Below are 14147 nucleotides of genomic sequence, written 5' to 3'. Positions count from 1 at the left end.
CTTCTTCGCCAAAACTTTGTCCACATCATGCAAAAAAATATATAAATTCCATCTATATAACGCACTCAAGAGGCTCCTCATTACCCTTCTTGATAAAGTTCGCACGAGTGGAGCTTCTCATCAAACCTGAAATGAATATAGGATACCACATATATTTTATTCCAAAAAATGCTGCTTAAGAAGCAGCGTGGACGTGAATTTTCTTTAGCTTTTCTTAAAAACTGAATTTAAATGTTTGAATAAAGATTTTTTTCTATTCTCGTTACAGAAGGCGGGCAGTGATAAGAAAAACTTAGTCGAATTTTCTATTGGAGTGAAACTTATAAAGATCAACACGTCTTAAAATTGCTGCCGCAAAGAATTAAAACAGATTGTCACGGTGCCTAGGTAAGTCAGAAGTGGTAATATATTGCCGGGTTTAATTTGTCTAAGGTAACAAAACAGAATAAACAAAGAAGAAAGTTATATTCTGAATATGATTAAGTTGTTTTAAAATGTTTGCGTGTAAACGTTCCAAACGTTCAGGGCCATGAGGAAAATCAGGCGCTTTAAAACTTAAAATGTGATTTACTATGCTAGCCTCCTGTATTTGCCATCGAGTTAAACCCACTTTACGGTACAAAATACAGTAAGGCCCTTCAGGCACTTGATATCGGTTCAGTTCAAATCCTCATCAACTTTGAAGTGAATTAATGCGGGATATTAACGGAACTGCCGGGAGAACCTATGTTCTAAGTTGTCGTAATACAGATTCGTACGTTACGCCAAGTCAACTGGAAGCTTAAAACAAGAAAAACGCGTCTCAGACGCACAAATTTCTTAAAAGACGCTCAAATCATACTTGCTTCGCGCGTGTCTCTTTGGACGCACAAACTTCTTCTCTGTCCACAATGAGCAGGCTCCATCACACGTATTCTTCTTTCATCTCAAAAATAAGAGTGTTTTTCTCTAAACGACAAACCAATCGAAAAGCCGCCATGTTACCATTGGAGGCTCACTGTTATACTCAGTAGTCTTGAGCCCGGAACTCATAGTTATATCAGGGGCACCCAAAGACTGTTCCTGTAAAACATCTGTTCGGAGAAGCAAATATTGCCCGGAACTTTCTATAGTTGTGTGAATCCCTAAGGACGCATTGTTTTCCAGATGGACCGCATTGTAGTAATTTCCGATAACTATAATTTCTCGCAAAGGAATTCCTTTTTGGCTAGTCATGGGTTGACACAAAGGATAGAATAAGGCGACTGGATGAATGTCGTACAAAAGGCTATTTTAATAGCATTTTGTTCTCATTGCATCCCTAGCGAAAACAAAGCACGATAATTCTGTGTTAAACGTGTATCCCAGCACACGCCCTTTAGAGAAGAAAAAAAAAAGGAAAAAATTCTCTGAACCGTCCCAGGTGACTCTATACACTCATTTTGGAAAGCAAATGATAACAACATGCACCTAAGCTTCCCTTTTACCAAGGAGAGACCTGAAACCCTCCCACCCATCGATAGTCCACTAAATGGGACTTCAACTTGTAATATAAACTTTCACGTTTCACATTACGGTAGTAACGCTAGTAAGGTCACTGATTTTCCACGTAATTCAAATTAAAGACTTCGAAAACTGATAAACGATATCAGACAAAAGCATCTCACTCCTCACGATTAAATAACTCACATTCAAGAATCCTGTGCGGTCTGTAGAGGGACAGCTTGTATGTATATTTTTTGTACTTCAGTGGCATGGCAATAGGTCATTTGCACGATGGCGTCATTTTACTACTACGACCAGAATTCATTTCGTTTTTCCTTTCATATTTAAATTTGGTAATCCCAGCGAGGTTTAAATAACAAAGGCGATAATTTGCACAAGAAAGGAAAAACCCGAAGGACTCTGCAGGTCGTAATAGTAAAATGACGCCATCATGCAAATGGCCTGTTACACTAGCAGTAGTCTAAGCCGTTTCCAGAGAATCTGATCGTTGAGTTAGTTAGGAAACCGTTCAATAAAAAGAAACGAAAACTTGCTCAGTCAGAGCCCAGTTAGCTCATATTAGGGCCAATGTCCATGGGAGGTCTGAAATTTAACTCATTTTAAAACATTATGAGCGTGCTTCACTTTGAATGAGAGAAGTTTTGTTAGAGTCAGACAGTAGGAAACACAGGTGATGGTTTTTGTGAATATTTAAGGCACTTTTTAACGAATTAATTCATCGAAAACAGTTACTCTAAACTATAGTTTTCAGCGAATAAAACCACACCTGTCAAATTTCTACGGCTCTGATCAGTCTGATGAACATGAAGATAAGAATAATGAAATATACAACAAGGTCCTGCTATCATCATTCTAGATCATTCTAGCTAGTTCAAAGAAAATACACTTTCTGAAACGATTACAGAGTTCTCAGTAACATATTTCTCAGTCGACCATGGCATAATAGACAAGTTTTCACTCACTTTAATCAAGCAATTGGCCAAAATTGTTCAACTTTCCCTTCGCTCAGTTCATAATTCTTTGCCAGGTTTATTATTCTCAGTCAATTAATTTTTACTAGGATTACAATGTAAAACTAATTTTATATTGAAGAGCCTAGAAGGTACTAATGCTCACGTTCAACTTTTGCAACAAAAGAGGAGAAAACATCCATTGATAAGAACGTTAAAAATGCTAAGAAAACGAAAATCATGCAACGCCATTGATTTTTTCACACACAAAAATAACTTTGCTAGTGAATAAAAATGGTATCCTATCGAGTTTGGGTGTGAAATTCATCGCGGTGGACTGTCAGAGTATATGTGAGGGAGAATTGTTTTTTTTTAATACTTTGGCGAAAAAAAATTATTATGGGTGTTCTGGCTAGCACAGGAGCAGACTTATACCCAGTCGCTATTTATGTGCTTTTGGATGAGAGAAGTTTGGGGTTAAGTTGAGGCGCGCGGAGACTCATGGGAAGGGGTAAAGTGAAAATACCGCCCCTCAGTCTGGAACAGCACGCATGGCACACACGGTACGCACGAAACATAACAGAAAAAGTCGAGGAAATAAAAATCATATAGAATAAAAAGCGAATGATAAAAAAGCAAACACATTTAATAACTCTCCTCCGCTTCTTTATTTAAAGTATTTTTTCTAAAACAACGAACTTCTTTTCCGCACCCTGCGGGATGGTGGACCGACATAAAAAAATAAATGGGGAGCTTAAGCAAATAAACGGTTTTGAGCGATGCACCTCGACCGGAGTTGAAGCATTTTCCCTTTTAACATGCCTTGAAGCTACCGAATTTGTATTCTCAAGTGCCTTTACTCTCATAGAGACGATTTGCCTGAAAATTTGGTCAAAATTACGCACCAAGATTGCAAAAAGGCCACTTCCGGTTGCTGGGCGTCGATCAAAAACGTTGTTGCTAAAGCTCCCTAATCACAGCACAGCAACAAGCTGGATGTATAAAGCATGAACGCCGAGTTATTTTCACCTCAGTAGACGAATAAGGGCAAGATAAGAAACATCCTTGCTACGCTCTTGTCTGATGGAGCTTATGAAACGATACCGGTGACGGTAACTTGCGTTGCAGCCGGCAGCGCATTCAATACCTGGTTTAAAACTTTACATCCCTTTCAACTGCTTTAAATGCACTTTCTTTTAAATATGAAGAAACCACAAAACCAAAACGTTTTCTCGACTCTTTCACAGCCATAAAATGCACCTGTTAGCCCTTTTGACAGATCCAAATGACAGATTTCCATCTCCTTTCATATACTTCAACTAGTGAAATACCTATCTTTTCATATACCTGAAGCCTGAAAAAGCTACCCATTTCGGGCGGAGCCTCCCTGTATAGGCCATTATAGGGCGTACCTCCCTGAGTGTGCATTGGTATCATCACCATCAGATAAACGGTATGATAAACTGACAGGGATTGATTGGGTTTTGAGCAAATTTGGAAATAATAATGGTTAACTACGACAGACGACAAATTCAAATTTTTCCGCATAGTATTTTCTCAATCCCTCAAAGTTCGTTCAGTTTTTTTCTTGCGTCAAAAAATTCCATGGTAGTTTATGTCTAGGCCGCAGAGGGATTTTGAATCTCTTTACAGAGTTCTTGCTGTACAAATCCATGATTTCCTCAGGTAGAAGCTCACATTTGAATATACGAAATTCATCTATAATGCCTTGCAAGGGTCTTTCTTCCCTTGAAGCCCCAAGACTGGCACACTTCCACTGCGCTTGCATGGAGTTATTGGGAACAGGAACCACTGTCCTTTTTAGGGGCGTAGCAAGTATTAGTTCATTTGCTAGACGTCCGTTAATATATAGTCGAGCCCTGCCGTTTGACTTACGATAGCTTCCAGCAATGTGGTACCAGTTATTGCTTAGAATTGCTCCATCTGAAATAGAAAATGTTTAATTTTTCGTTTTTCGTTTTTCGTTACCAACAGACTAGCAAATATGACCGTTTTGATAAGAGCCTCAGTAGTCAACAATATAGGGCATTATAACAACCTACATCGTGAGTGCCAAAACCCCCCCAAAAACTTACACTGGTTGAGAATCACTTCGGCGAGGTTACGTATAATCCCTTGAAAGCTTATGATTATTTGTTACAAAAAATATAAGAATTAGCTCAATGCAATTCATCGTGAGAATGACAAAGTTTTCCACGTTGCGCGTTAAAAAATGGGAGGAAAAGCAGACGTTTCGAGGGTTCTCCCTCTTCTTCAGCGGTTTAAAGGCAACTTCATGCATCCTCTAAACCAATAAAGAAGAAGAAGCACCCTCGAAACGTCTGGTTTTCCTCCTTTGTGGTTATGTTCAGCATGAATAGGCTCCTTTACTAGCGTTTAATTTTCTCTTGTTACTGCTTAACCAAAACAATCTAAGTTTTTGCTTGTTAAAAAAAACAGTGCCTAAAGTTTGCTTACTTGAGGAAATATTGAATCGCATGTTGCCTCCTGGCAGTTCTTCAAACCATCGAACTCTTCCGTTGTCAATGGCAAAGTGGTAGTCACCCATATTGTAAAGTTCAGGCATGCCACAAGCAAAGAACAATTCATGCGATCCATTGATCTGCGATAAATTAAGCCACAGAGATACCGTAATGGCGTCCGTTGGACGATTGTGAAAACGTTCCACATCAAATGTCACATTACCGTCTTTGCTTAGTTGAAGTCCCTTTCCGAATCTGCCGTTATTTACGATGCGCGCGCAACCGTTCATAGTCCCAGCATTGCCGTTGTGAGATTCGTCATAAACAATATTGTTGTAGACGTGCTCGAAGCTCAGGTAAGCCGAAAGGCAACCTGCATCTCCTGCAACCAGTTTAAAATAAAAGTGCAACTATACTTCTTAGCTGTATTCAGGTACGAATTACAAGTGTAAAGGAATATATAGAATGTGTAGAGTCGAAACGGCTCCCAGGTTTAGAGGACAGAGAGGACAGAGGCTAGTATGCTTGATCTTGTCCAGTCTATGAGGTGGCCACAAGGACCGTCATAAGTAATCATAAGGTAGAAACTGGATTGTTGAAGCTTTCGTTTACTTTACTACAATAACCTTTTTGTTCATACCCTCGCGTGGTTTCTTTACAACTCCTATTTGGCTAAGCCGAGAATTTTACCATAGTTATGCTTTCTTTAACGTGTGAGCCTTGCTCATGTTTCTGCGCGCACCAAACGTATTGGTTGCTTAACTGTATTGGTTGCTAAGATCATTGCCAGCATCACTTTTATAAAGTTCACTAACAGTATATGCATATTTACCTGGACATGACATGGTATTGCACGTTCGTACAATACTACTGTTGTCGACGTTTGTCTGCATACCTCCTCCGCATGTTAAGGTGCACTTTGTCCATTCTGGATCACCTTCATGTTATAATGAAATTAGCCAATAGAAGGTCCAGGTCAAACTACTAATAGGGTCTGGTAAGCAGGGACGTCTTCATCCCACATTCTTGCTCCTTTTTCACGAGAATTCCGCATCCCGAAGTGCGACTGTCATCGCCATCCCAAATATCGTTTTCTTTCTCAATTCAGCATCCTGCACTGTATTTTGGTCAAATTCCGTATCCCGTTTAACGTTTCCCGAATCCCGCACTGTTATTTTGGTCAAATCCAGATTCCATTTAACGTTTCCCGAATCCCGCAATGTATTTTGCTTAAATCCCGTATCCCATTTAATGTTTCCCGAATCCCGCAATGTATTTTGCTTAAATCCCGTATCCCATTTAATTTTTCCCGAATCCCGCAATGTATTTTGGTCAAATCCCGGATCTCGGGAATACTCTTCCAGACGGCCCCAACATAAGGTTCGGCCGCTCATGCAAAGTTTGATTTGATCCGGGCCTAAGTTGCCTAAATTGAAACAATGGTCAATACCACAAAACCGCTTTTCTGTAATTTTCTATTTATTTGACTTGCTCCACATAAAATAGCTCATAACAAACAAAAATATTAACCAATAAACAAGCCGCTCACCTGGACACCGCATTGTATTGCAGGCTCTCGTTACCACAATGTAACTTGCACACGTGACTTGGGTTCCTCCGCCACATGGTTTGGTGCAATTTGTCCAGCAAGTCTGGCCTGAAATTACACAATAAGGCCTGTGTTGTATTACTGATGAATTTGGTTGGCTTTCCACAGTTTTCGCAACTGGGACTGACTTAAAGTTCATTTTAAAGCATTGTGGTGCTCACAATGGTTTTACATTCAAACCTGCTAGTTAACAGAAAGACAAACAGTACCTCAGGATTAAATCCTGATATTGTTCTATATTCATTTGTTAATTGTTCAACATTAAACTGAGACCGGCTTAGACGTTGAATCACACTGACAGTATCATTTTCACATGATTTTTCTTAAAGTCCTTTTCTCTCATGAGCTGACATGATAAAAAATCAAATACAAGAGAACCCCGGTAACTCAAGTCTGAAGGGAAACGATAAACAGTTTGAGTTAATGGGGAATTCGAGTTATCCGAGGTCCAGTTATCGAGGTTCTACTGGCACATTCAGTGAAAAGATCACATGTTCTCTTCAGGCTGCAAGTGAGCTTACTTCTACTTAGTGATACCTGACTTACCGACTGTATAGTTGTCCAATCCATAGCTTACAGGTAGTATCACCACCAATAGAAAAGTCGATGTAATCATGACTGTCAAAGGGAGTAAAATCTTAACATCAAAAAAACACGCCAATTGTATCACACGGTTTAAGTTTTAAAAAGCTTTAGTGAATGTGAGCTCGACTGTTAGGTTAGCTCGTTGTGTACCCCGACTGGGACGAGTATAGATTCTTCTTTTAGTATGTCGTACCAAGATCTGTTGTCGACAAAACAATAACAAGACAGCGTACTGAAGTATATGAGCTTCCAATTAAGTTGCGCCTCAGTAGACCCAAGAGTAAGCTACCCACCCCCCTCCCCTGAAAAAAAATTATTGTTCTGCATTATTCTGTATATCATTAGTGTTATTCTCTTTGATTACGTGTGTTTAGTAAATGAAAATATCCTTAGATGGGGTGTATGCTGTGCTATCACAATGTATCGTTAGAGTGGGTTAGTTTAGTTGGGCTGATTGAAAAAAATGATTCCATTTCCTAGACTGAGGATAAATCCAACGCTGTTGCCATTCAAATGACAACCACTGAACTTACGTTAGTACTCACTGACCAGTCATGACGGGCCACGCCTCTCAACAGAGCCTCAATGGGGTATAAGATAAGAATGGCCTTCAGTTGAATATAGACCTTAGTATTGTAATAGTTCTATCCCGACACTCATCACTGACAGGCCCCGCCATACCACCCACTGAATCGTTCAGTATAGTGTCGTCAATAACTGCCTGCTATTTGATTACTGGATGGCTCTAAGGAATGCCATAACAAGATTCGAAAACAAGCCGGTGATTAACTACAAATCGTCTTTAGCCACAAAGTTTAAAATTCAAGCACATACTTCGATTGATTCAATATGAACAGCTCTATGATCATCTGAACTCACCCACAAAATCAATTATTTTCTTACCTGGCCTTGATTCACTTCATTGTCGATTTGTTCTGATGTCTCGACCCAAGACCAGTTTCTTATCACTTGATCCGAAGCTCCCAAAATCTTAGCATGTAGACAAGACCAAAATTTGGTAAGTTTAATATTTGAACCCAATTTATTCCAAAACAAAAGTTTGAAGATTTGTTCGCTACCGGCGCCACCAGCTAATAACCCGCTCTATAGCGGGTTGCAGTTCTGTTGTAAAGCCGTCAACCAAAACCATGACCGTGTTTTCTCGGACGGTTGTGCTATTATTTTCAAAGCTAGTAAGAAGCTCATTTATTCTTGAGCCCTGCTTTGGTATTGATTGGAAGTATTGTGTAATGGAAACTCTTACCTTCAAAGGAAAACAATGGAACCACAAAAGCCATCGCAGTTTTCAATTCAACAGCAGATTTATTAAAGTCAGATGGAAACAACTTCAAGAACAGCAGATCAGTAACTCATTATGAAAGCAAGTGATCAGTCGTGAACGCCATGACCTGAGGCGGTTTAAAACTTATCAGAGCTTGGATTCTAAAGCACTTTAAAGGTATGTTCGCGTCAGTTTACCTTAAACTTCGTGTCTTGATATTTTGGAGACGTTAAAAGGAAACAGTGATTTAAAGTGAAAAACCAACTAAATATACCCATACAAGGTCAAATTCAATTTTTTCTCACTTTCTAGGCACTTAAACATTTACGGGGGCTTTACAATTTTTTAGCGCAAGGAATTATTTTAAAGTTCGTTATCATTAATGAGCAGAGAATTAATTAAAGAGAACGCAGTAGTGAATTTTGATGATAGGTCACTCAGTCCAAATCATTACTGCGTACACAGTAAACGAATTATATTAGAGCTTCCACAGATCAAAAAAAATTGCTGCGAGTCTTGAGTCGTGGGTAAAAATTCTTTGTTCGCAGATTTCGCAGGAAAAGCCGGGATACGTATCCGCAGTATAAAACTTTTTGCCGCCGGCATAGGAAAAAGAAATTTGGTTGGAAAAATCGAAGAAGGTATCGAATAATACTAGATTTATTAGGGAAAATGACAACTAATATGAGATAGGAAACAATATGGTGCTATTGTCTTGAAAATCTTTATTTTACAATCAAATCAAGTAACTAATCATGAGTACGGACAGCTCATGAGTACATACCCAATACGAAAAAGCCTCGGGATACTGATAACTTCACGGCTGCGGTGGCTTAATATTCCAATCACCTAGCGTATTACATCACCTTGGATCAGCTGAGTTCAACTATCATTTTTTCAATTTAAAAAATCGTGAACAACACGAGTCCAGTTTGTTCTACTTCAGTAATTGACTGCTATTTTGACTGTGATCACATTTGGTGTCGATTGACAATCACTTAATACTGATCCATAATTTAACGATAACGTTAATACAGAAAAGTCGTCAGGTCATTTTTGAAGCCGGGACGCAGTGTCGGTCAAAAAAATTAAAATTACAAAGGCTTAAAAGTTTTGGCAACTAAAATACAATTTACCTCTCATAATTTAACTAAAGCTTCAAAAATAACAAAACCTTAAAGTGTGAGTATGTATTTCAAAATGATAATACTGATTATGCGCTCAATATTCAGTTAACTGCAAAAAATTTGAAATTTTATTTCTTTATCAAGCTTATAACACAAAATAATGATTAAAAAAAACCGAGCGCATAATAATAATGATATAAACTTATAAAGCAGGAGCTCTCTGGTTCTCAGGAAATTAGTTATTTACCAATACCAAGTATTCATCGACGACTTATTCATAACATGTACAAGTAAAAAAATACCATCGATGCAACTTTTAATAAATCTACTAAGAAAATGTAGAAATAGAAATTATCATATTCAGTCGGAAGGGGCGTAGTGTGACAGCCGTTTTTAGGGAAAAACAGCGCATTACCAGGAGGCTCCTGGCATTACATTTACTTTTGAAAGCGCCTGTCACAGCATAAGCAACACAATTAGAATGTCAAAAAAAATAACAGAAACCAAATGATAAGAACACAAAATTTTAACAAAACAAGGCAAAAATAGGAGCAGTGAGTACGTACACATTGGTCACTTACAAAATGGTCTTTGTCAGTTGGAAGGCACTCATGCGAGCACGCGTTTGCCTTGTTTAGAGGTGGCCTTTGTAAAGAGATTTTTTTAGAAAAGTTGATATATGGACTGGCTGCTTGGCCGCCAAACAAGACAGCCGTAAGCCGGGTTCGACTGTACATAGTTTCATGGAATTATGTGGACATAATCTTGAACATCTTTACAGATTAATGACTTTCAAGAATTGAACCCAAATCGTTTCATCGCAGAGGCCATTTGTAGACTGAGTTTGAGAACTTCCCGACTTACTCGCAACAATCTAACGTACCCTCTGCCCCTCCCCACCCCCCTCAGCAGATAAATGACACGCCTGCACTCTGCACCATTTAAGACTTCAATTTTTTCTATTTCCTGACGTGAAAAGGTGAATGCAGGTACAGAAATAGCTAACCGGCTAAGAAACGTCTGTACAAAAACATTCGACTGAATGTGGCATTATCTGGTTTTTGCTAACGCCGATATTCAACTAGACTTGCTACAAGTCGACCTCTTGGCGAGCGGAGCGAGCCTTTTTTGGCCGCGAAGCGGTCGACCGCGAGCGACGAAGTCGCGAGAGGTCGACTTGTCTCGCGTGAAGGGTTTGCATTTGCCTTTCCCGCCAAAAATGGGGAGGCGTGACTCGCATTTGGGGTTTCAGGTTTCATTTGCGAGTCCTTGACTTCAATGGCACCGACCCGTTTTTGGGTCGGTAAAATTGGCGCCAATCAAGTATGAAAAGTCCTTCGTCCCGCGCCATATGAAATCCGACGAAGGACTTTTTGAAAGTCTAATATTCAACGTTAGAATCAAACTGTGGAGTAACATTTCACAAGGCCAGGCTAACTCAAGAAAATTTCAGAGGGTGTTTTTCAAAGTTTTCGATGATTAATCCCAGGTTGACGATCGTGCATGGAAGACTCTTCCGCCAATGCATCGTGCTTCATGCACGAAAATAAACTCTTAAGTCTATGGATAAAACCAAGTTTTCTTCCCAAGCGGTTAAGGTAAAAGCCTTATATTAATGAAAATAGCTATGCGACAATTTTAATTGTAAAATATCTCTAGAATTTACGTCATGGAGGGTTTTAAGAGTAAATTTAGAACTGAATGTGTGTTCTGGATATTTCTTGCCTCTATATCAGAGAAGCAATTTTCCAGTTTTGCAGGACACTAAGTAATTTGTAGATTGTTGGTATGGAAAACAAGACTGTCAGTACGTCCCCCTTAATTTCCCCACATGTCAAGCATTGGCTGAATTTCACAACTCGGCCACTTAATATTATTCTTCGTAAAAACTTCCCGCAAACTCCGAAGTCCCGAATGCACCTTCCACCTCGGGACTGCAGGACTGCTGAACTGTGGGACTGTGGATCTTAACAACCAAGGGAGCTGGAAACTGTGGGAGGGCCGGGATGACTTAAGAAATAAACACCCGCCTGTCAGGTTATTTCTTGTTCCTAACTCACTGTTTTGGTAACTAAAATTTGGTGACTCAGGGGACAGCGGGAGCATGTAGATTTGTTTTTTTAAATTGGATCTGGTATTCTAAAATTGCTCCGGTCAATAATATATTAACAGATGACTTTTGATGCTAAATTATCTTCATTCTAATTCGTGTTTTGCCGTCATTTCGTAACTTCCACAAACTCACTTCTCAGTCTGTTTGGATTTCAACGATCTCAATTAAAGACATCTAACATTGAACGAGACAGCCCTTATGAAAAATTAAACATGCATTGTCAACCTGCCTAAAAGGTTTTCACACTCCTGCGAATAAACAAATAGTGCATCGTTTAAGAAAAGCCACCCAAAGCTGAAACTTTCTCCTCAAAAACGTGCCCGGCACACCTTAACAATGAATTTTTTTTCTAGAGTTGCAGTAACTTAAACCTACTTCCGACATTTAATGTCCGTCATGGGACATTATCGATAAATAACAATATATTGCTTTTTCACTACTGAAAAAATGTTTATCTTAAATGTCTCTCGGCGAAATAAGCGAACAAAACTTAAAGAGTACAGCTACTAAATAGTCATCTTCAATTGTCTTGGAATTTTTTTTTCTTCAAATCGTGTCAGATTAGAAAAGCACATTTATTTGTTAGGTTTTATATATTTGAAGAACTTACAGCCAACAATATGTTCTGTTATGTGCGTTAGATCTGCCACAGTATTATTGTATACTGTACTGTGATAAACTATTTCTACAGTGTTGGTATAAGTGATCTCGTCAATAACTTAGCCAAGTATTTCAGTGAGAATTAATGCATGGTGAAATTTTACTGCCATAAAATGCCAGTGAAATAAATTATGAATTGTGTCTTGACATGTGATGAATTTTTCATCATTTTCTTTAGCAAACAATTGAAGCTATTTTGAAAACACAAAATTAATTATTGAAATTTCATATTGATTGAATCTGCTGTCACTTAACCCAGGCTGACATCAATTATTTATATCTCAAGCTTTTCACAAGCTTTTCTATCTCGCTTTTGCCTCACGCCAGGAAGTTTTAACAGGGACATGCTTAAAGTAAAAAGTAACCTAAGAGATTTAACGCAAGAGTCTCCTATATCTTCACAAAACCGTGAGTGGATAAAGTATTCTTGACAGAGTGTCGAAAAGGTCAGTTTCTTGGAAATTTTTTTTAGCCAGCTTTCAACATAAAAAAAATGCCATGGACTATTAACCTGTTTTGTATAATCACACCGTATATCATTTCAAACTCGTCTCTGGCTCCCTCACATTTGACACGTGCTTGTCAAATAAGACATAACACGTGCTTTAAATGTCTTGTTCTTGGTTTATGACAAATATTGTGTCAGGAAAGGCGTGTTGATTTTTTAGACGAAATTTGCGAAACAGACACGTTCATCTTGCGATTACATTTAAGCGCACAGTGCATTACACTTTGCTATATAAGAACCTTACTTCACCAGTTCCACAGGTGAGAATCGCCAGATTCAAATTCGAGTTCTTATCATACTGATATTAGTAAGGATAGTGTAATAATCAAATAATGCAGTGCGATTTTTTTAAGGAACATTTTGTGTTATCGAGAGATGGAGCTTCTGATAAATGTCAGCAACTCCATGACACACTAGGTTCTGAAAGTTAATTTCAAGTTATTGCATCCCTTTTAATAACAAAAAAGAATTTTAGTAAAATTAACTTTCACCATGTTTTCCAATTCCTCGCGGTATTTTCGGTGAAGTTATCTCATTTTTCTGTCGCATCAAAACCTACTAAAAATAAGACACAGCTAGACAGGATTTCAGACCTTTTATGTTCAGGTTCTAAGTATTTGAAGATTATATACAGATCTTAAGTTTTAATCTCTACCTTGAAATTTTAGACGAGTGGCAAGTGCATAAAACGAATATAGTTTATTGGTATATATGCTGTTGAATAGATCACGATTTAAGTTAACTTTGCTCTTCTTGAGGTGTGGGGACACCACCACTATCCAGTGCAAGTCTGCAGGCCAAGCTAATACTTACAAATTGGAGACATTCAAGTGGAGTCATTTTCAGTAATTCTCTCTTCCCTTTTTTTTTAAACTAAAATTATCGAAATAAAATATTAAAATGTGTCGTTGATGCTGGACTTCGATTCAAAGTAGAGTTTTGTCAGGGCGCCCTTCCGCTGAAAAGTGACAGCAGGTTTATGTCCGCTTGTTAACTGAATGCCGGTCCGAGACCATGACAAGCCGTATCGCTTTTATTGCACTTGACAGTTCAATGTAGCTGGCGATCAGCAATTAACCACCGAAACAAGATGCAAATAAATTATATTGCACTTTTTTACGAGAACAAATCCAAGAACATAAGTTAGTTCCTCCTTCTGGTTGATAACCTTGACCGTATCGGTCGTGCAGGAAAAAAATAAAACTTAGCTCGTTGACCTGTGTTCACAAAGGAAAGTTGCTTGTTTTACCGCCAAAAAATTATTTAGCCCTCATCAATTTTTCAAAACTTGAAACAGGTGCCTGTGAACGCTTCATTTGACAAGCCATGAATAATTTCCTTTCCA

General features: G+C 38.5%; 1 protein-coding gene across 1 annotated transcript; it reads right to left on the bottom strand.

Annotated features, from left to right (window-relative positions):
- Nucleotides 1-3926: 3926 nt before the first annotated feature.
- LOC140923364 (uncharacterized) lies at nucleotides 3927-8168 on the bottom strand. The gene is made up of 6 exons (XM_073373457.1): nucleotides 8016-8168; nucleotides 7074-7145; nucleotides 6468-6575; nucleotides 5751-5855; nucleotides 4914-5300; nucleotides 3927-4379 (listed from the first exon to the last, which is right to left on the bottom strand). The coding sequence occupies exons 2-6, from the start codon at nucleotides 7141-7143 to the stop codon at nucleotides 4012-4014; spliced, it is 1038 nt and encodes a 345-aa protein (XP_073229558.1). The 5' UTR covers nucleotides 7144-7145; nucleotides 8016-8168; the 3' UTR covers nucleotides 3927-4011.
- Between the last annotated feature and the right edge of the window lie 5979 nt (nucleotides 8169-14147).

Source organism: Porites lutea, chromosome 13 (genome assembly GCF_958299795.1).
Source record: "Porites lutea chromosome 13, jaPorLute2.1, whole genome shotgun sequence".
NCBI classification, from domain to species: Eukaryota; Metazoa; Cnidaria; class Anthozoa; order Scleractinia; family Poritidae; genus Porites; species Porites lutea.
The sequence above is the reverse complement of the archived record's forward strand: the minus strand, read 5'-3'. Positions and strand labels throughout refer to the sequence as shown.

Bases quoted from the DNA above. Each gene is read 5' to 3' on its own strand.
- LOC140923364 (XM_073373457.1), bottom strand. From the start codon at position 7,143: ATGATTACATCGACTTTTCTATTGGTGGTGATACTACCTGTAAGCTAT. The intron at 5,301-5,750 runs GTAAATATGCAT...AACTGGTTGCAG, and splicing joins CAATACCATGTCATGTCCAG to GAGATGCAGGTTGCCTTTCG. The intron at 4,380-4,913 runs GTAAGCAAACTT...TTTCTATTTCAG, and splicing joins GCGATTCAATATTTCCTCAA to ATGGAGCAATTCTAAGCAAT.